Source organism: Vanacampus margaritifer, chromosome 9 (assembly GCF_051991255.1).
Source record: "Vanacampus margaritifer isolate UIUO_Vmar chromosome 9, RoL_Vmar_1.0, whole genome shotgun sequence".
Classification (NCBI taxonomy): domain Eukaryota; kingdom Metazoa; phylum Chordata; class Actinopteri; order Syngnathiformes; family Syngnathidae; genus Vanacampus; species Vanacampus margaritifer.
This window is the reverse complement of record NC_135440.1, coordinates 4,670,658-4,693,329: the sequence shown is the minus strand read 5'-3', so window position 1 is coordinate 4,693,329 and position 22,672 is coordinate 4,670,658. Positions and strand designations below refer to the sequence as shown.

General features: G+C 37.5%; 2 protein-coding genes across 16 annotated transcripts in view; both read left to right on the top strand.

The window, feature by feature from the left end:
• Positions 1-700: 700 nt before the first annotated feature.
• On the top strand, positions 701-6,126 carry LOC144057692 (serine/threonine-protein kinase ULK4-like). 3 transcript variants are annotated; one of them, XM_077575542.1, is made up of 9 exons: positions 701-805; positions 2,733-2,873; positions 4,330-4,429; positions 4,659-4,798; positions 4,917-5,079; positions 5,392-5,493; positions 5,597-5,680; positions 5,795-5,870; positions 5,959-6,126. In XM_077575542.1, exons 2-9 carry the CDS (start codon positions 2,736-2,738, stop codon positions 6,014-6,016), a joined length of 861 nt encoding a protein of 286 aa, XP_077431668.1. In that variant the 5' UTR covers positions 701-805; positions 2,733-2,735; the 3' UTR covers positions 6,017-6,126. The 3 variants fall into 3 exon arrangements, 2 of the variants coding, with proteins under 2 accessions (XP_077431668.1, XP_077431669.1); XM_077575543.1 differs by having other exon boundaries at positions 733-805; positions 2,736-2,873; XR_013295307.1 differs by lacking the exons at positions 701-805; positions 2,733-2,873 and adding an exon at positions 3,172-3,455.
• Positions 6,127-7,196: 1,070 nt separating this feature from the next.
• LOC144057691 (serine/threonine-protein kinase ULK4-like) overlaps positions 7,197-22,672 on the top strand; it is a 119,010-nt gene continuing 103,534 nt past the window's right edge. For 12 of the 13 annotated variants that reach the window (XM_077575527.1, XM_077575538.1, XM_077575535.1 and 9 more), the window contains exons 1-16: positions 7,197-7,875; positions 7,999-8,098; positions 9,961-10,100; positions 10,187-10,340; positions 10,408-10,509; positions 11,441-11,524; positions 11,622-11,697; positions 13,701-13,853; positions 13,971-14,263; positions 15,817-15,883; positions 15,982-16,072; positions 17,036-17,128; positions 17,246-17,306; positions 20,315-20,496; positions 20,813-20,859; positions 21,234-21,312. In XM_077575527.1, the coding sequence (XP_077431653.1) occupies positions 7,738-7,875; positions 7,999-8,098; positions 9,961-10,100; positions 10,187-10,340; positions 10,408-10,509; positions 11,441-11,524; positions 11,622-11,697; positions 13,701-13,853; positions 13,971-14,263; positions 15,817-15,883; positions 15,982-16,072; positions 17,036-17,128; positions 17,246-17,306; positions 20,315-20,496; positions 20,813-20,859; positions 21,234-21,312 (1,860 nt within the window). In that variant the 5' untranslated portion in view covers positions 7,197-7,737. Of the gene's footprint in view, positions 7,876-7,998; positions 8,099-9,960; positions 10,101-10,186; positions 10,341-10,407; positions 10,510-11,440; positions 11,525-11,621; positions 11,698-13,700; positions 13,854-13,970; positions 14,264-15,816; positions 15,884-15,981; positions 16,073-17,035; positions 17,129-17,245; positions 17,307-20,314; positions 20,497-20,812; positions 20,860-21,233; positions 21,313-22,672 lie in introns of those variants that run through there. The other variant, XM_077575536.1, reaches the window with a different exon arrangement.

Below are 22,672 nucleotides of genomic sequence, written 5' to 3'. Positions count from 1 at the left end.
TCTCGCATCTTGCTTGTGTAGGCTCCATCTACCTGACGCTACCAAACAAAATGTGTTTCCAAAGATTTGCTATTTTTTAATAATACTGTTAAAGGCCCCGTAAAGTGTCAGAGGTTTTGAAATGGTTTCTGTATAATATATTAGGCATGTTTCAAGATAATTTCCGAAACGTGCAAAGACTAAGAACTCTGTAGGACTGATTTTGTGACGATGAAAAATGCATCTTCCCAAGATGCCATAATTGACAGAACAACTCAGTATTCCCAAGTGGTATGCACTTTGTGTTTTCCACAACAAATCATTCTTGGAGAAGGAAACATCAAACAATTATATCAAAAACATCTTGCTTATCCAAATTTGACTTTACCTCTCTCTATTTACTGTATGTTTTTGTTGTTTTGTTGTTGTTGTTGTGTTAACATCAGTGGAGTAATAGAGAGTACAGATTTCTGAGTCAAATGTAGAGAGTAAAAGTAAAAAGTAATCAGAAAAATAAATACTCAAGTAAATTACAGACACCTTAATAAACTGCTAAAAATACAATTTTAAGGATGTATAGGAGTACTTGCCAGTGACAACGTGCCACGACTGCAGTGCTGTTACAAAATAGAATGAATTACTTTTTACTGGAATAAATGCGCACAGTTGAGAGCATGCATAACTTATGTCTTTAGTTTGATTATATCTATACAGTACTCATTGTGATGTCATATCAAAGTCATAGGTGTCTCCTTGACATTTATCCATTTTACTACTATCATACAAATGTAACGCTTGATATGAGAAGTGCATCCGTGGCTCAAAGGTAGAACTTTCTCTTTCTCTCTGTAATGTTGAAGTTGTGTGGACAAAAATGTCACTTATGGACAGACATAGAGACAACATTTCAAGGTTTTGAATAACACAGATGCAGTACAAGAAGTCAGGCAGTGGTGTACTTACTGGTTTTCGTTTGATTGTTTTAGATTTATGGCCTAGAAGTGCTTTCATACAACAACAAAAGAACAAAAACAAAACTTTAATTTCACTGGTCAACAGCAAATTTTAATCAAAGATAGCTTTATATGTCCCTAAACATATTTTTGACGCTAAAAAGTCAATACTTCTTTTCTAGCATATCATGTATTTTATTATTTTTATTTTATTTGTTTTTAAAGTTTGACCTATAAAAGCTTGCGCAATACGGATTTTTACGATGAGTTATAATTTATGCCATTTCAGAAAAAAAAATCCACCTGTTGCTGAATCTAACCCTTAATTCTTGAACATTACCAAATAGATTAGCCTACTATATTACATACTATATTATTGTTATTATATTAGTATTAATGGCATTATGAAAACCTGATGTGCTAGGGGAAATACGAGGGCAGATTCAGAATCAGCACAAAAAAATGCATCTAGACAAGTCTACTTGCATCTCTGATTTAAAAATAAATAAATAAAAAATACTAAAAATTAGTTGACCAGTGTTCTGACTCCGTTAATGTGTTAGTGTAGGTTGGTGGCAGAATACAGATCTCTTCAACATACGTAAAAAAATAAAATAAAATAAAAACATTCTCTAGGAATGTCGCTTTACTCCTTTATATAATCTTGTACATTTCACGTACAGGGCCCTATTTTCATGGCCAGCACAAGTGTACCACAAAGTGCAGTCTAACTGCGCATGGTTGGTTTTCTTTCTTTTGGTGTTTTTGTCGACGTGCACAATTAGAAACGAGCATTTGCGCCTTTGTGGGAGTGAACACAGCTGACTTGATTCCAAATGAAAGCAGCCCTTCTCATACAATGCGGAAGCAGAAACAGACTCGCTGAAGTCCATGTAGGAGTTTGGAGTGTGCAAAATGCATTTATATAAGGAACTGCAAGAAGATGTCCACTTGCTGATTATGTAAAGTTGGCTGTAGTAAAGTGGGCACATTGTGTATGTGTGTGTTTGTAATTGTGTCATGATAGTTACAACATCGACTTATCGCTCGATGAATTAAATGGACACGCATATATTTTTTCTGGACTTGAAAAATGGTCATTTCCATGTGTGCTTGTTTACATACGTCATCAGCAGTCTGTCGCGAACTTCTTTATCATGATAGTTCCTGGGAAAATAAATATTCATCCATCCTTCCATTCATTTTCGGAACCACTTATTTCTCACAAGGGTCGCGGGGGTGCTGGAGCCTATCCCAGCTGGCTTTCGGGCAGTAGGCAGGGTACACCCTGAACTGGTTGCCAGCCAATCTAGGGGGAAAATATATAGTCCTGAAAAATGTGTTACTATGACATGTCTGGACAGTGTTGAGTAATGTCCTAGGTCTGCCATAACAACCAGCATGGTGTAGAGTGGTCTGCAAAATTCCCATTTGTAAACTAAACTTGCCCCAGCATGAAAATGAAGATGCCCCAGTTCGTACGCCAAGCATGATCACACTTCCTTATCACACACAAAAAAAGCCAAGTAAAAATTAAAGCATGCTTGTGGAATTTATCCTTAAAGGCCTATTTTGGTACCTCTGCTGGGGGCATTTGAGAAGGTCAAATAACTATTTACAGTTGACTTGATCTAAACGTAATAACAGATGTAATCTAAATGTAATTTTGAGATGTTCTACTACTGCACAATTATGTATGTATTTCCAAGGTTGAGTCTGTGTCTGTCTCATTGACACCATTTCTTGATGTATTTTGAACAAAAGGGCTTGGCATTAGAACTACCCTTCTTGTTTTCATAGCAGATGGAGAACATTAACCTGTATGAGGAGCTGGGAAGAGATTCTATGTCTGTTGTGTATAAAGGAAGGAGGATGGGCACTCTGAACTATGTGGCCCTCAAATGCAGTGACAAAGCCAAAGGACCCGAAATCACCAACCATGTAGGATAATTGCTTTTCATGTAATTATATGTTAGATTTATGCTTAAGACAATTTGCCATATGATTTGAAATAGGTCCCAAGTATTATGTTTGTTACGTATAGTGATAAAAAGTCGACACATCCCCTGTTTAAAACATAATTTTGAAACTTCTTCCACTATTGTGACCTATAAATTGTGCAACTCAACTGAAATGAAAAGAAAATAATATGGATTTGAATGGGGAACTAAAAATATTGCAAGATAACGTGGTTGCTCATGTGCACACACCCTCTTCTAACTGGGGATGTGGCTTTGTTCAGAATTAACCAATCACATTCAAACTCATGCTCAATGGTCTTCTGCACACACCTGCCACCATTTAAAGATTGCCCCCAAGTTCAAGGTCCATAGAGAACGTCCACGGCATCAGAGGGATTTCAGTAGTTCAAAAGTACTGTATCAGGCAGGAGAAGGTTACAGAAGAATTTCCAAAGCATTAAAAATATCTTGAAAACAAAGGGAAGACCACCCACTTGTTAGAGGGAGAGGGGAGGCTGCGAAGAAAACAACAGCAACAGTGAAGAAGTTTCAGAAATTTCTGGCAAGTAGTGGCTCCTTCGTCCATGAGACAAAAATCTCCCATGTTCCTCATAGCCTACTGTACACATTACTGACAGAGTGATGCATGGTGGCGGCAGCATCGCTTTCTGTTTTTCTTCAGCTGGAACTTTTGCTTAGTCAAGGTGGAGGGAACAGTTCCAAATGTCGGGCAGTGTTAGCACAAAACTTGCAGGCTTCCACTATAAAGCAAAAAAAAGAACTTTTGAACTTTATTTGGCGTTTACTTTAAATGGTGGTAGCCTATATGGTGACATGTGCTAACTCCCAGTAAATATGAGTTTGAATGTGATTGATTAATTCTTGATAAAGCCCCAACCCCAATTTTAAGAGAAGGTAGAGGTGTGCAACCACATTTTTGTTCCCCTCTTGAAAAAATCATTTTTCAATTGAGGATGAGCTGCATAGAAAAAATAACGGATTTATGGACGGGTGCATTGCACAGGTTATTGGTTACATTATTGGGGTAAAAAGTTTTGAAACTATTTATCTGGGTCAGGGTTCACCAATTCCGGTCCTCGAGGTCCGGAGTCCTGCAGGTTTTAGATGTTTTCGCCTATCAACACACCTGATACTAAAGATCAGGATCGTTATCAGGCATGCTGATGAGTTGATTATATGAATCCGGTGTGCTAGTGGGCGGAAGCATCTCAAACCTGCAGGACTCTAGACCTGAATTGGTGAACCCTGATCTAGGTCTTATTTTGCGTGACAAAAACCTGGTACAGGATTTGAACAGGGGTGTGTACACTTTATATATCCACTGTACAATTTCAATGGCTATGTTCCCTGAAATTGTCTTATGAGCACAAAGATATAAAATGTATGGCCTGTAAGAATCTTGCATTGCCTTTTAGGTTCGTCTATGCCAAGATCTAGATCATCCAAACATTGTACGCTTTTATGAGTGGTACGAGACCAGAAAACACTTGTGGCTTGTAGTGGAGCTCTGCACAGGTCAGTTGTGGTTCTCACAGTTAAGACATTCTCAATTACTGTTTTTCAAATTTTGCATGGATCTGTTCACTGGAACTTAGAGCTTATGTTGGCCAAAAATTGTTTAGGTTTTTATGCACGAGTCATCAATCTTGAACAGTTTACTGCAATTTTCTTGTATTTATTTACCATTATTGGTAGTCCTTTAATTTCTGGCTTTTACATCTAATGTTTGTCTTGAATGTACGAGGTGGTACCTTGGAGTCTGTTATTATTCGGGACGGGTGTCTGCCTGAAGATGTTGTGAGGAAGTTTGGATGGGATATAGTCAAAGGACTGGAACACATCTACAAATTGGGAATCATTTTCTCTGACTTGACACCTGCTAAGGTTTGTACATGTCACCATATGTATCAGGCCACAACTACATCATATTCATAATATTCATATTTTTCATTTATCATATGTTTTTATGTTTGCTGTATCATAATCATCTCTCCTCCAATAGATCCTGCTGGATAGCAGTGGCATGTTAAAATTGGGTAATTTCTGTTATTCCAAGACAAAGACAGACACTCTTGAAGATTTCCTTTCATTGTGTTCTACATGTGAAGAAACAGGAAAACGAAAATATGACGCAAGACATCAAGTCATCAAGAAAAGGTTTCAAGGTTGTCAATCACCCGTTGATTCTGTATGAACTGCAGATTATTGGCTGAAAATTTTCGCTGATAGTGTAGTGGCTCACACATTTGCCTTCCATTCAGGCAGAGCGTGTTCACTTCCCACTGTCTGTTATTGAAGATGGATGAACGACTGACACATATAACTTGCCAGGGCTTTATTCCTAATTCTAATAAATAATTTGGATATTAGGATACTCCATATACAATTCCTTTCTTCTCTTTTTGATGAAAGTGTGCACTCAATATTGCAATTCTGTTAGCTCATTGTGAGGCCATGATTACCACTATCGTTACCAGGCTCATCGACTTACATGGCTCCAGAGACTCTCCAGGGGTCAGAAACTACTGCAATCTCTGATCTCTGGGCTCTTGGCTGTGTTCTCTACTACATGTACACTGGTATGGTAGCTATTGATGAAGAGCCTACCTACAGTTACTTTTCCACAGTACTGTATATTGTGGACAAGATTTTTTTTTTAATTAAATATATTTGGTTTTCTAGGTAAACCACCATTCTATTCTAGTTACAACAGTGAACTAAAGGAAATGATTTTGTGTCAGGAACCATCACCTTCGACTCAAAAAGGTTCATACACTAACACAGAGATTTTTTTTCACGTCAAGAGCTAATACATTTTTTTATTTAATTTAATTGAGTCATTGGTGTTTTTTACTCATTGCTATCCCCTCTTTGATACAGTGTCTCCAACAACTCCTCCAAGTCAAGATTTCCAAAATCTTCTGAAGCGTTTACTCAACAAAAACCCTGATAAGAGGTTGAAACAAACAAATGTGATTTGAATGCAATTAAATCTTTTGATTTCAACATGAAATATTTACATGCTTTTTGTTGTTGTTCTTAAGAATGAATTTGCCAGAGTTACTGAAGCACAGCTTCTGGACACTGAAAGACAAGAATTAAGAGACAGAAGATGATAAACAAGAAGATCCATGTCTTGATTTTTTTGTTTTGTTATGACAACCATCAAGGTGTATATATTTCATAATCAAGAAATAAAGTTATAAACTTGATTAATGCTGTCAATGTGTGCTGCTTCTTTCTTCCAATGAACATAATTTTAAAATTATGTAATTGAACGGCATTTGATGGAACAATGGGTTTAGTTTAGGACTGTAGGTGCACAAATCTTGACAGCGTTACAATTGTTGTTTCCCCACATTCATTCTTTTGAGTATGGTCAAGAAACTGCTCCAAAAATGAGGTTTAAGGTGTTGTCTCTCATGACTCCTATGAGAAAACTTCAGATGGACTGTCTGCTAAACCAGGACATGATCCAATGTGTTGTTTTCACAGTTACAGTCACAGAAACCGACTACAGGTTAAACTTTTTATTTTATTTTTTAAACTAACTTAATAATTACAGTCAGGTCAGCAAAGTTCTTCGCAGATTGACCCAACATGCCAACTGTACAAGTATGTGCATCTGAGTGTGTGAGGTTGCTAGTAATGTGAGTCAGTAGTTCTTTGATCCCTCAGGGGTGTCATGCTAATATTCATCCTGCTGTGCAAAAAGATGATGGTAACATACTGTACATGCTGCTGTCTGAATCTATTAGTTGACAAGGTAATTCATTAGTCAGCTCACAAGCTAGCTATTAACTTTGGCATAATGGCTTTTGGAACATAATTGTAATATGATATCACAGGTGCTATATGCTGGCCACAGTCAGCGAATGCACCTATACCGTGCTCTATTCAGTCAAACGACATTGTTACTGCAGTGTATAGGCTATCATAGTTAAGCTTGTGTGTGTTCTAATTAGAATTCCCCACATGGAATGCATGGAGTGTTAGGCTACCTTGAAAACTGTAATATGGACCTGATCTCTGTGTTTTGTATCTTCCATGACAGAAGCCCATTGTACTGTATTTTTGTTCTTCTGGTCTCATCACTTTTTTCTAGCTTTAGTTTTTCCAAATTAAATGGTTTTATTTTTATAATGATACAAATAATAACAATAACAATCATAACAATCATAACAATAATAATAACAATAATAACAATAATAATAATAATAATAATAATAATAATAATAATAATAATAATAATAATAATAATAATAATAATAATAATTATCCATCTATCCATTTTATTCGCCGCTTATTATTATTATTATTATTAGATAGGATTTGCTTGTCGAGCGATCCGTCCTAAACTTTTTGTTTAGTTTGTTATGTTTCCTAGCAACGCCGGAATAAACCATTGTAAGGTATATGCTGCAATACGAAATGAAACGTTTAACACCTAAAACAGTGCCTGAGATAATGCAACCACGCTCATGTGAAAGAAATTAAAATAAATATATATTTTAAAACACACACAATTCGACCGCTGTCATTTGTTGCGACTTGCATGTTTCCCTTACGCCCCTCGGGTGGGTTGGAGTAAGGCGCATCATCCGACTTCCGGTTAGGAGAGCGAAGAAGTTTAGGTAGGTAAGCAATGCGTTTGATAAAAATATATTTATTAAGATGGCCTTATTGACCTACAGCAAATCTAAATACGTTTGGTGACTTTTGTTTTAAATAACTGGTTTAACGGCCTGTTTTTAACAGAATATAGGCTACATGTCATCAAATCCATAAATTAAAATACAATAAATCATTTCTTCTCACATCAGATGGAGAACTTCATCCTGTATGATGAGTTGGGAGGAGGCTCAACATCGATTGTCTATAAAGGAAGACTGAAGGGAAATATAAACTATGTAGCCCTCAAATGCAGTGACAAAGTCAAGAGACCTGAGATCACCAACCATGTAGGATTTCACTCACTTTTATTGCAGGGTATAAAATGAACAGTATAGTTAAGATGAAGTAACCCTCAAATTTGACTAATCAGTGAGTAAAATAAGATTGACATTGTCTTGTTTCCTTCGCAGGTCCGTCTAAGTCAAGATCTGGATCATCCAAACATTGTACGCTTTTATGAGTGGTATGAGACCAAAAAGCACTTGTGGGTAGTGGTAGAGCTCTGCACAGGTCAGTAGCTAATATTAAAGTTGTATTGTGGAGTTTAAAATGTTAAAGTTAAATAATTTTCTATGTGGTGGAGTGGTGGAGGGTGATGTCTTGTTCGTCTTCGTGTTCATAGTCGTGCTTGTGTTTGCGAGCGTACAACACATTTGGGCTGGAAAATGAAAAAAAAAAAAAAGAGTCCGGCTCCATCTCAGACTCCAAGAAAAAGGAAAAAGGAAAAAAAAATAAAACCAACAAAAACAACCCCAAAGAGTTTGTTTGAGTGCACGTACTCGCACACACACCATCACGAGTTTGACACAGAGGTTGCAGTTACGCATTAGGCCGGAGGTGGCAGTCGCGAGTAAAAAATGACCAATTACACAATGCAGCTTTTAAGCTGCAGTAAATTGAATTTTGAATTGCTACTGTCACGTGTGGCCGAAAAATGAAACTGCACACTCCCTACTTAACGCTCACAATTGTTTGTTTATTTCCACAATGCATCCGAAGAAAGAGAGAAATATTACTTAGCAGTCATTTTTTGTGAAAAATTGACTCCCTGTGAAGCTCAATGTGCACATGATGTCACATGACAGAGGGCGGGAAATCCGAACCCAAATCCAGTCTGAAAACTATTGGCCAGAGGCTTGCAGCAGTACTCTTTGTTAACAGCTGGTAATCTGCTAATTAGAAGATGTTTGAGTCGTAATTGGTCAAATAAAAAGGCTGTTGCAAAGATATATTTCGATAAATTTGTACATTTGCAGCTTTAATTACTGTACTTGTTTCTTTTAACATGGCTTTTATTAGAGGTAGACTGCTGTTTTTTTCAGGGCTGATACCGATACCGATTATTAGTAGTCAAGGACGCCGATAATCGATATTTGGAGCCGATATTTATTTAAAATTTTGAAAAAATACAAACTCCAGCTCTTAAATTTTTTCGGGGAAATTTGAAAGCATATGTTTATTAAACAACTTTTATGGTTAGTAAAATATCGGAGTGTTTTAAAAAAAATCTTAGTCAATGGAAATCTTTATTTTATAAATCTAACAAAAAGTTCTGTGATTTGTCAGGGGAAGTAGCATGTTTTCAAAAGTTAAATAAAAACTTAAACAATTGTTTTCTACAGTAAATATAGTATTCCAAAATTTCAAAATATCTGAATAATTAAATTTGTACTTATCTTAGTTTTAGTTTCAAACAAAAACACATGGTACAAGGAGTTTCCAGGGTCAGCAGCATCTCCGAACATTAAAAAATTTAAACCAATGTAAATTTAAATTAGTTCCCTGAAGTTAAGAATCTATTATCGGCTCTCTGATTTTTCAAAATGGTCGATGCCGATATTCGTCAAAATGCTAAATATCGGTGCTGTTAATCGGCCCGGCCAATAATCGGTCTATCCCTAGCTTTTATGGTGTCACACTAGGTGTCACCTATTTTCTGTGGCAGTCATAGTATATGTACACGAAAAATCACATTTGTGCTTTCGGTATTGTCTGAAACAACATTTGCACAGTCTTTGTTCTGTTTTTTGCACTTAAGACAAGTTCCAATTGTGCCTTTAACTAAATAATCCGTAAAGCATATTTAAGAAAGAGTACAAGTACAAATAATATAGTTCAACGATTGCTTTGGCAAAAACATAATGAAACGGCTTTGTAAAAAGGAGATGTTTTTGTGAACTTTGCAAGCTGTGACAGCTCACTGGCACGACCTCTTTTTTTTTTTCTCTCTTAATCATGAAATACACAATTAATATCTATTGATTCAAGGAAGCGTTCATTTTGGCGTGTTTATTATATTGTTTAAACAACAACATATTAAAATGTGTCACAGAGTGTCCCACACACTTTAACTCCCTCTTTTTGTGTGTTAGGTGGTTCCTTGGAATCTGTGATTATTCGTGATGGATGTCTACCTGAAGATGTCGTTAGAAAGTTTGGATGGGACTTGGTCAAAGGACTGGAACACATACATAAGTTAGGAATCATTTTCTCCGACTTGACACCAACAAAGGTTTGGATATGTCAACCCCATAATGCCATAATGCATGATTATGTAATTATTATGAATATTTACGATAGTGTTTTTTCCTTTACTAGATTCTGCTGGATAGTAGTGGTACTTTAAAGTTAAGTAACTTCTGTCACTCGAAGACAGACAGCGAAACTCTTGAAGATTTCTTGTCATTGTGTTCTTCATGTGATGATGCAGAGGGAAACTATCAATATGATGATATGGAAAAAAGGTTTCAAGGTCAGTGTTGTATAATTCATTGGTCTTACTGTCCGATTCACATTAATGTGAGTATTTACATTTTCAGGCACTCCGAGTTACACGGCTCCAGAGGTCATACAGGGATCAGAAAAAACATTTATTTCAGATCTCTGGGCTCTTGGTTGTATTCTCTACTACATGTACACTGGTATGATACCTCCAAACACAAAATGTTATTTTCTTTATTGTGGGAATGCTGAAGCATATGTTATTGTGATTTTTATACTCCACACTTTTTTTGCCGTGAAACAACTCCCACATAGTACTTCCGATTTACACTTGCTTCAAAAATTCACGCCTCCCAGGGTATATATCATCGCCATACTTACAGTATTCGCACAATTTAACGTTTAATATCAACTTTTACCCATTCATTTTCAACGGGACTGACATTGAACTTTTTCGAAGTCCCACTTTCCACGCCCACTTCCATGCATACAACTGGTCATCATTGCCAGGTGTCTGATACTTCTTGGTGGCGCAGTTGGTAAAGTGCTTTGACTAGTAACCAGGAGGTTGCAGGTTGAAATTGCTCCTCCAACTGTACATTGCAAATATGTCCATGGCTGTTATGCTAAGTGATATAAATGTATGCCAACTGAGTATCATGTTAGGAAATGGATTATAATTTCACTGAAATGATGAAATGCATGTTGGCTTTCAGCATCAGATGACACTTTTTAAAAAGAATTTAAACAAGTCAAGTTAGGTCAGTGCCTAGAGCAATTGCCTCCCACCACGGAGAACCTGGGTTCAAACCCGACTTGGGCTGCATTTTTGTACATTTGATGATTCGATACTAACTGACTATCATATCATGAAATGGATTATAATTTCTCTGAAATGATTAAATCCCACTTTTCACAAAATGTATCTTTAAATTTACTTCATAAGCACATGCATTCAGCTAATAGCATTCAGCTAATAGCATTCAGCTTTTCAGCAATACCACGCAATTTCTCCTGAAATTGCACTTTGTATCGTGTAATCTGTTGTATTTACCCAATCACTGCATTGGCTAAAAATCATGCAAAAAACACAGTCATTTAAGAGTAATCAAAATTTTTTTATTGTTGTAGGTAAACCACCATTTTTCTCTGCTAACCAGACTGAACTCACTGGAATGATTTTAAACCAGGAACCGCCATCTCCCATGCAAATAGGTATTTCACACATAAACTAATGCGTCGAAATTTGAGAGAACACGTTGACTCATTGACTCAACAATAATATATTGACATATTACTACTATTTATACAGTGTCTTCAACCAGTCTTCCCAGTCAAGGTTTCCAAAATCTTCTTCGAGCTTTACACACCAAAAATCCCGATGAGAGGTCAGACCACATACAAACACATGCTGTACATGACGGAAGCCTAAACTAATCAAATTCCATCCATCCATCTATCCATTTACTGCTGCTTATCCGGGGTCGGGTCGCGGGGGCAATAGCTGTAGGAGGGAAACCCAGACTTCTCTCTCCCCAGCCACTTAGGGTTAGCCAGCTTCTCCGGTGTGATTCTAAGGCGCTCCAAGGACAGCCGAGAGACATAGTCTCTCCAGCAAGTCCTGGGTCGTCTCCATGCCCGGAACACCTCTCCAGAAAGGCGCCCAGGAGGCATCCGAACCAGATGCCCGAGCCACCGCAGCTGGCTCATCTCACTGTGGAGGAGTAGTGGCTCGACCCTGAGTCCCTCCCGGATGACCGAGCTTCTTACCCTATCTCTAAGGGAGAGCCCGGACACCCTGCAGAGGAAACTAATTTCGGCCGCTTGTATCCAGTATCTTGTTATTTCGGTCACGACCCATAGCTTGTGACCATAGGTGAGGGTAGGAACGTAGATTGACCAGTAAATCGAGAGCTTTGTCTTTAGATTCAGCTCCTTCTTCACCACAACGGACCGATCCAGAGTCCACATCACTGTAGACGCAGCACCGATCCGCCTGTCAATCTCCCGCTCCATCCTGCCCTCACTCGTGAACAAGACCCCAAAATACTTGAACTCCTCCTCTTGGGGCAGGATCTCATCCCCGGAGAGGGCACACCAACCTTTTCCTTTTTATTTTATTTTATTATTTTTTTGAGAGAGCTCAGTATTGTTCATTCGGTAATTTTACCGATTCGACGTGTCATCATCATTGCTCTCTCTCCCTCTCTTTTTTTTTGTATGTGCGTGAGAATGTGCATGTGTGGGTGTGAGTGTGCATGTGTACGTGCGTGTGAGTGTGTACTCATTAATTCACCTATTAAAAATCCCATACCGTTCACCTAAACCAAATACTTCAGAATCCAGCTAGAGTCGTGAGGTTGTCAGGAGACCCGAGGAAGGATCAAAGAAAAGAAAGGAAAGTGAAATCCAGCATCAACCAGACATCACCTACTACCCACTGTGTTACCAACCAGAGTCTTTCACCAACCCCAGAAACATCTTAATTCCAGCAAATTAGGGAGACCTCAAGAGACCAAAGGAGAGACTGAGGAAAGGAAGGAAGGATAGATAAAGCAGAGTGAGATCCACAGACATCAGCTTCCACCGATTCAACGACCAGAGGAAGAAGCAGATTGTGTTTGAATTTCGATAGATGCTGGTGTGGTGGATCTGGTATGTATGAAAACCTCCACCAAAGAGGGGAGCCGTCGACCCCGTCCAGGACAGAGCAAGCGCAACCCCCCAGGTTCCCCCAGACCACAGCAGCCCCAAGGCACAACCCGCGGGCCCTGCAGGGGCCACTGGCCGGAGAGCAAATCCAGGAGCCAGGAGCGCCCCCCACCCCAACACGGCCCGCGCCCCCAGCCCAACGCAGCAGAACGGGGCACGGCAGATCCGCCAGGCACCCCACCGGCCCACAGCCCCCCCTTCCCACCCGCCACAACCCAGCCGCCCCCAGGTCCCCAGACCCCCTCCTCCCTCCCTACCCAGCCACCGCACCTTCGAAGATCCTGCCGAGGGTGTAGAGCTGGTCCACTGTTCCAAGACCGGGACAAAAACCACACTGCTCCTCCTGAATCTGAGATTTGATTTCCCAATGGAACCTCCTCTCCAGCATCCCTGAATAGACCTTACCAGGGAGGCTGAGGAGTGTGATCTCTCTAAAGTTGGAGCACACCCTCCGGTCCCCCTTCTTAAAAAGGGGGACCACCACCCCGGTCTGCCAATCCATAGGCACTGTCCCCCGATGTCCACGCGATTTTGTCGATCGCTACGCACCCGACCCCTTTGGCCCCACCTAAAGGTGGTGAGCCCATAGGAAGACTAATCAAATTGTTTAGTTTAAATTTTAAAACATTTATTGCACATTTGTGATTCTGTAGTTAAACATGTGTTGATTGTTCTTCAGGATCAAGTGGCCAGAATTACTCAGTCACCATTTCTGGACACCAGGACAAAATAAGGAAGATGACTTGGAGGAAGTAGAGGAGGAGGATGATCATGGTGATGATGAAGAGTTTGGAAAAAAAGACAGAAACAGTGGTGTTTCAGATGTATGGGGGTGTGTAATGTGACTTCATGATTTTCAATTATTGATAATGTATTTATTAATTAACATGCATATAGAATGACAACAATGTTTTCCTGTTTTGTTTTAAAAACTCCACGCACACAACAGGATCCCTGATCCCTTTCCATTAGGGGGACAAGCAGATAAACGTCTTTTCAATAAAATGGCAACTACCTCAGTCACCATGTCTTTGGAGAAGTCGACCTTATCACAGACAAAAAACACAACAGCAATCAGACCAGACAGCAGGAAACACACTGTCCATGGAACTGTGAGAAAGAGTCAGGGATCAGCCAGGATATTGGCAGAGCCCAGGAAAGATGATGAGGAAAAGACAGAAGATAAAACCGTGGCTCAACAAATGGATCAAATACTGAAACCCGAGGAGTCATTCACACTAGGTAATACAGTATGCTTTGTTATGTCATTTTATGTGTGTGTGTTTATTACATTGGATTGGAGTAATTCTGGTGATTTGGCTATACTGTACTCTGTGTACATACAATACTGACCAGCCACATGTCATTCCAGTTCCACCTGTATAATCGAATCAGTGAGATTGATGCAAGAGCTCAGCTATATTCAAAATTATGTCTTCACAAAAATAATACGCTGGGCTGGAAATAATTGGGCTGGAAAAATAGCAATCAGGATTATTTGATTGAGATTGAAATCGTGATTAAAACAATTTGTGATTTCAAAACTATATAGTCAACTACTAAAGCTGCTACTTAAAAGTGTCATCGTAGCGTCATGTCCATTCAGCCCTGCACTTTGTTTTTGTCAAGCACAAATTATGTTGTAAACGTGAAATAAGAATAGAATTTACTCAATAGTAAATGAAAAAACAGCAAGAACAAATACTGACTGTTCCTGTGTGTTTTGGCCTAACCCTAACCCTAACGTGACAGAGCCATGGTGTACATACTTAAAGTAGCAGAAGAAAGTTCCGATTAAATTCTATTAAGATAACTCGTTTTTCACACATTGGGACAAATTTGTGCCCTTGCATAGTGTTATCTTATCTGTAGGTATGAGTTCCCACAGCATATGTAGGTGAATATTTGTTATTTGAAGGAAAAACACTCCCAAAGTCAATGCTAACATCCGGTTAGCATTTGAATGGGATCCTCCCTTCGCATTTAGCATTAGCGCCAGGCTAGCGATGTTTTAAAAAGAAAGCATGTTTTGTATTTACATACACAGTGGATGTTATTCTTATTGTCGTGTGTTGAGTTTTATAGTTAACGCCAACTGGGATGCCATTAAACAGCTTAAAAAGGACGCTTGGGGGACAACGGAATAACCAGAATAACATACGCTACACACTTGCTAGTTGCTAATGCTAAGCAAGCAAAATGGTGCATTCAGGGTATTTTTACAGCGTCGGAAATGTTCTTCAATAACGTTTCAAGGGGAAAATAATCGTCTATTTGGCCTAATTGGCCGATTATTTTGGCAGATGTTTGAAGGGCAATAATTGGCCGATTATAGTCGGTCGATTATAATCGGCCAAGCCCTCTTTTTTTTTTTAATGCAGCTGTTGCGACTTTTGTCTTTTTCATCAGCAGTGTAGTTTTTAGTGATTAGAACTCCACAACTTCTTTAATAGCAATGTCAAACTTTGTAAAGATATAACTAGCAATTTTCTATTGAAATATAACTTGGTTGATGACTTGAGTCTCCCTCTAGGACACTGGTTCTCAATCGCGGTCCTCGAGTACCCCTATCCAGCCTGTTTTCCATGTCTCCTTCAACCAACACAGGTGTTTCAAACAACCAGCTAATCAGCCAGCTCTGCATGAAGCCATGACACATGCCACACCTGTGTTGGCTGAGGGAGACATGGAAAACAAGCTGGATACGGGTACTCGAGGGTTGAGAATCACTGCTCGATGAATCAGTGCTTAATCGTTAAAACAGCTTCATGTGTTCTTTCTTTCCTTCTCGCTAGATAATCGATCAAAGTTGAGGCCAAAGAATGACATGGATGATAACACTGAGACAATTTCTCTGTTCAGGTATTAAGACTTAGTAGGGATTTATCGTGTTTGTCTTTTTGATTTTAGATCTTTAACCACGACACAGAAAGTACAGTAAATGTTCTGTTGTTTTACAGTAACTCCTGTGAAATCTCAAGAGGAAGCTGCAGTATCTTAGACTCTTTAAATTATAGTCCTTCACAGGGAAGTGACATCCATGTTGTTAAGGTACTGACAAACTGGCAACTTTTACCATATCAATATATACTGTACGTCTGACAGAAACTGGCCCAACAGTGCAATAATTTGTCTTTTCATCCTTTCACACGTCTTAGTAGCAAATCCAGACATGCTATTTATTTATTTACTTTAAGCATAAACGCAGTGGTTTGTTCAACAAGCTGGATTTACTCACTTGTGTTAAAATGAAGCCATTGCATCGTCTCAATACATTTATCAAGCATCCAATCCTATTGCTCTGCTGCAGAACCTCGGGTGAGGGGGCATACTTGTATACTCTAGTGCACAACATAAATGAGTACCACTTTGAGAGCAGACATTTTATTTGTCTGTGAGCACAATGATAATGTTCAGAATTTTCATGATCATTACACTGATGTGTTTTATATCTATATATATATATATATATATATATATATATATATATATATATATATATATATATATATATATATATTATCTATGTGTATGTGTGTGCAATGTTTTTTCCCCATTATTATTGTATTTATTTATTTATTTATTTGTCCACTTATTCGTTTAAAATTAATGCGGTGGACGGTTCTAAATGTACCAAAATATATAATATTTTGTTTAAAAATAAAATAGTGGTCAGTGGGAATTATTTTAATTTTATTATTATTATTATTTTATTATTATTATTATATTCTTGTTTACCCAAAGAGTTTATAAAAATTATATTTTAGTGCTGTACTTTTAAGACCGTGATAACGCAATATTTTGGCTCACGATTATCATACCGAATCAGAATCAGAATCTAATCTCGGCTCATTCCTAGTTGCCAGTGATCATACAGTACAATACATCAGATTTTGCTAATTATGCACAAGTTTTCTGTCTCCATCTGGTGGTGAAACTTATAAATGTGTTTCTTGTGAGGCGCTAGCTCATGTTGTGTACAACAAATCTGTTTTCCCTTCACCCTTCTACAAGTCCACAACAGGCATTGACATCACCTCTTGTGTGAAAGGGCTTCTGCATACTGAATCAGACCTAACGGTTTCCCCGCTGATAGACAATGCCAAGGTACAGTTGTGTTTGCCTAATGTTAAATTTAAAGGATAAACATCCATGTGTTCTTTTATGAAATTGAAAGCTCAACAGATTTTTACAATGTACTGCTTTTTTTGGTGTCATTTCCAGATTCTTAAGAGTCCTGCCACCCGATTTGATTCTACAAACCTGGGTGTATCACTATATACAGGTATTGTGAAGTCAGAATAAGATTTTACAATCATATTATTGTTTTGAATTACACCAGTAAATGGCACAGCTGTCCTGTCAAAGCAAACAATTGCCTCAAGACACATTAGAAAAATGTCACCACACCACACCACACCAAACAAGAATGCCACAAAAACTATGAATAGTGTAATAATGATGATTTTATTTCAATATGTTCACAAATGGACTTGTACTCAGTCAGTGTTATCTCTGGGTCTGTTTAATTGAACACAAAGCTGATTATACTTACAGGAAGCCATGACTGTTATATGAATTGCAACAGGTGGATACACAGGTTTTTTTTATACCTTCCGCCAGCTAATGGACAAGGATTAAATTTTTTGCCTTTTCAATATATGTTACCGGCATAGATAGATGAACAAAGACGTATTTATAATTAATGACAATTTTGACAACATTTGATAATTTCCTTTGGCACCCCTACATTATCTCAACATGTCCCCTGTGTGCGGCTTCACCCTGGTTGGGAATCCCTGCTGTACTGTTTTTCCCAACCTCTACTGAGCCAAGGCATCCATTTCGCATAAATATCACATCTCGTATCAATTTACTCACAAGATGACTGAATCAGTTTGAAATCGGGGCCCGGTAAATTGAACACAACTTTGATGTACTGCAAAAGCCATGCTACATGAATAGCGGCAGGTGGATACACAGCTTTATTCTGCACACTGCCATCTAATGGATTAATATGCCATTCTTCTGCTGACCACAATATGTTGATTGCATGGACAAATATGTATTTGTCAAATATGCCATTCTTCTGCTGACCACAATATGTTGATTGCATGGACAAATATGTATTTGTCATTCATAAATAATAATTTTCAGACAAATTTAGTCAAATTGGACACATTTTCCTGAAGGTTGCTCACTTCACATCAGTGTGCCACGGGACCCTGGTTGGGAATCATTGCACTACACTGTAAACACTGTTAATTCTTGGACACTGGTTGACCTGTGATTTGTTAGGATTGCCAAATTACTCTGATGGGACAAGATAGTAATCCATTCCAGGGTCAATGCCATCATAGAACCTTTATTAACTGTACAAGGCAATCAATAAGAGTTCCACATTCTCAGCCATTACATAAATTTAAAAATGAGTTAACTGCTGTTAATATGAAAACCTAAAAACATTCAAACACATAGGCTTCCTACATGAGTATTAGCCACTACATTAAGCTTAAAATTCTCAAATCTGTTTGACGTCATGCTAGACAGCATCACAACACATCTTACATTTAGGGCTGGGTATCGATTCAAATTTCAATTTCGATTCACAAGTTCAGTTCGATTTGATTCCCTTCAGTTCAATCCAATATTGATTATTTATTGAACAGCAATTCTTCTTAAATATCAAAGACATGATTAAAAAAATCCACAAACATTATATTCCAAATAAAATTTTGCAGAGGCAGTAACTGGTTAAATGATTTTTTAAAATGAAAATAACACGCCATAAGTAAGTGCTAACACAAACATTGACATCAATATGGATTAGTTGAAAATGTTTTCATAATTCAAATTCAATAATTCTAAATGTTAATTAAAAAGATTTTGAATTGTCAAAGTGCAATAAGTCAGGTCTTCCATAAATGTAAGAAAATACTTTTAAATTCATGTGAACAGTAAATTTCAATAAAACAGAAAGATATAAAAAATTCAGGCTTTAAAATTCAAATTTTATGTTGATTTATGGGAAAATAATCGATTCATGTTTTTATGAATCAATATCACGCTCGAAAAGGAAAATTGATTAAATATCGATTATTTAAATTTTTTAAACCCAGCCCTACTTACATCTTAAGATCATTGTTTCATATTTTTGAAAAGCAGATATATACTTGTGAAAAGAAGATACAACACTTAACACTCGATCTTAATTTTGTCAATGAAGCACAATGTTTATAATTGCTGGTCAAAAGTACTGCAACGAGGTCGCAAAAAAGCCAAATAGCCAAATAAAAAGCAAACTTTGTGCCCAGAGTTAATTGTTTGATGCTTGCTTAACTGAGACCTTGCAAGATTTACTGATGTCTCGTGTGAGGTCATACTTAAGTTGTTTAGGGGTATTTTAGGATCCATTCTGTAATGTTCCCATTGACTTACTAGTGCAAAAAACATGATTTAAAAAAACGGTTGTACGGGGCGGAGCTATAATGGGGCTTTAGCTATTGAGGTTTCAAGATGTTTAATGGGGACTCTGAAACCGCATAAACAACACATGCATAGGGCTACAAAGAAAATGCCGGTAATCTTAAGGCATGCACATAATGCTGCAGGAGCATTTTCAGAGTGAAATATTTAAAGTTATGCTCATAATGATCTAATCTAATAATTTTTAACTGGCACCTTACTGGTTCGATGTGATCCTAAAATGATTGTGAAGAAGACTGTATCAACATCCATAGTTCTCTCTGACATCATAAAGCTAGAATGTCTCTTTGTATACAATCCTGGACCAAACCATTATTCTTCTTATTCACTTAGAGTGACTTGCTAGCAAAATAGCTAAAAACAAGGTGCATCGCTATAATCTTGCCATAATATCAAGTACAACAGACCTGAATTGTTTTACACATCTAGACTGGAGGAGCAGAGTAGTTTGGACTTTTGTAATAATTTGATGCTGGCAGGAGTCGAGCAACTTTGAGGTTTGATGTCAAATACTTTACAAATATAATGTTTTATTATTATTATAACTTCACCCTGCAACAGCTTTTCAATTATTTTTTTGGACTGTGATTGTTTTATGCGAACTGTCCTTTGAGACAGTCAGTCTTTTCCTTTATTTGCCACCATTAAACCAGATTTTCCTTCAACAGAATGTTCATCATGAACATTACACTTATAGTAAAACCACAACAATGTTCCATTTTTTATTTTATTTTATAAATCCCAATCCCTTTGCATGTCAACATTACATGTACAGTGCAAATTGAATAATCTTTCTCTGCTCAACAGTGGAGCAGCTGCTGTCACTTAATAAGGAAGAGTGGAGCATCTTCATTCAACAGCTCTGTTCATCCCTCGAAGGAGAGAAACCATCTTTCACAGCTACTTGCTCTTCAGTAGACTTGCTGTGCTACCTCTGCTTTCTGGTTAAACATAAAGAGGTTGCCAACAGATTGATTAACTCAAAAATGGTAAGATCAATTCTATTTTTAATTAAATCGTACAATAAAAACAATTTAGTATTAAATTAATCTTTCTATTAATTCTATCAAATCAAAAGCAATTTAAAATGTAACCATTTAAAAACAAATTATTTCCCCAGTCATACAGTTGGATAATTACTATTGAAAATACCCCAGATAAATATGTGACCTCATATGACTCGACTCACACTACAAATAAACATACTTGATAGTGATTTCATTTGCTTTCATAATTGCTCAATACTAACATGCTGCATTGCATCTCTGATCGTTTTCATGATGGGAATCTCATTTCTTTATTTAGCTTCAGGCACTAAATCTGCAGTTACGACAAGCCCATGACTGGGATGTGTAAGTAAATAACTTTTTTTTGTATCTCTATGTAACCAGTTGCAGAAAGTTTGTAGTAATTCAAGTTGTCTGGTATTGACAATAATAATATTTAATAGGAAATGAATACATTGATTTAATCCCCCCTCCCCTCCACTTGACTCTGATGATAATTATAATATTAATAATAGTAATAATATAAAAAAAGTGGCTTTGATGGTGGTTTAGAAAATGCACCATAGTGGCAGCGACAACAAAAAGATTCTCCTTTATTTTCTTATTTGATTATAACCAATTGTTGCAAACAAAAATGTAACTTGTCATTTTTATAATCAAATTAAATTAAAACAATAACATAATTTTAATATACGTAAATTAAATAAAATGTTTTTCAGGAGGAGTATTGTTCTCAGAGTTCTGGCTCTGCTGGCTCACCATTGTACTGAACTTGAAATAAACAGCCCAGTTTCTGAGGTAGGCAAACACTTAATCAAGTATGCATGCCCAACATATATATGCGTGCGTGACCGCACGCACGCACGCACACACACACACACACACACAGACACACAGACACACAGACACACAGACACACACACACTGTGATCATCCCATACTGTATTAAAGCTGTAATTCCAGTAAGGACGATGACATAACGGGAAGAAAAGTGATCACGATTGTAAGGGCCCATAGCAGTCAGCGGTGCTAGAAACATGTACCGTATTTTCATGTTGAAGTGGTAGGACACATTTTTTTCCCAATACTCAAAAAAACTCGCAGTGCCCTTGGGCACCAGGGATATCAAAAACACAAAATGAATCTTATTTTGTTCTGTGAGTTAATGGATCACCGCTAAAGATAGAAGCGCCAAAACTCAACTTAATTTGTGAACAAAATATCACTTTGTACCCAACTAAATGAATGCTGAAATTGAAAATACTGTTTTATAGGGTCCTTGTCATCAATTTTCTTGCCCTTACTGAAAGGGGCAATGGGATTTATTTTTAATAGAGGTAGAAGTTTACATTATTGTCCAGCAGGTGGCATCATTAACCCTTTGAAATTCAGCCATATGCTGTTTGTCTGTCTGTCTCTCACTCAATGACAATCACTCATTTTGTATTAGATACAGATTATGTATAGCATTGTTTTTTATTGTTGTCCTTATTTTATGACATCACTCCATTTTAAATACAAAATTACGTTTTAAATCAATTAATTATTATAAAATCCATTGTGGTTGACTGGTTAGCTTCACAGTTCAGAGGTATTTTCTTTCAATCCAAGCTCTGGCCTTCGGTGTGGGTTTTTCATGCTCTCTCCATGCTTGGGTCTTCTTTGGCTACTCTTTGTTTCCTCCAACATTTCAAAAATGGAAGTTTTTCTTATTTTAATAATATTTCTCTCTCTCTTTCTCTCTCTCTCCCATTTCCCCATATTCCTCCACCTCTTCATTTTTTTTCTTCTCTGTGCTCTGGACAGTTTCTGTCATTTTGACATATTTTACAAGTGCACTGGGGTCACCAATGAGCTGGGGGCGTGTTATTATTTATCTTATTTGGTATTATTATTTGCAACAGTATTAATTGCCCATTGCACTACATTTTAATAAGTGTTATCAAACTAAAAAGTTGATTGATTGATAACTATTCATCCATCCATTATCTGAACTATTTTTGCTAAAATTACATTGAAGTTTACCATTTTTCCCTCCCTCAAATTTGTGGCGACGGCACCCTTGGCGTTTGCCTATACTGCATTTTGCCAAATGGGTGACATGGCTGTGGGGTTAAGCTCATAATGCAGAATTGTAAAGCAGCTAGTTGTGTGGATA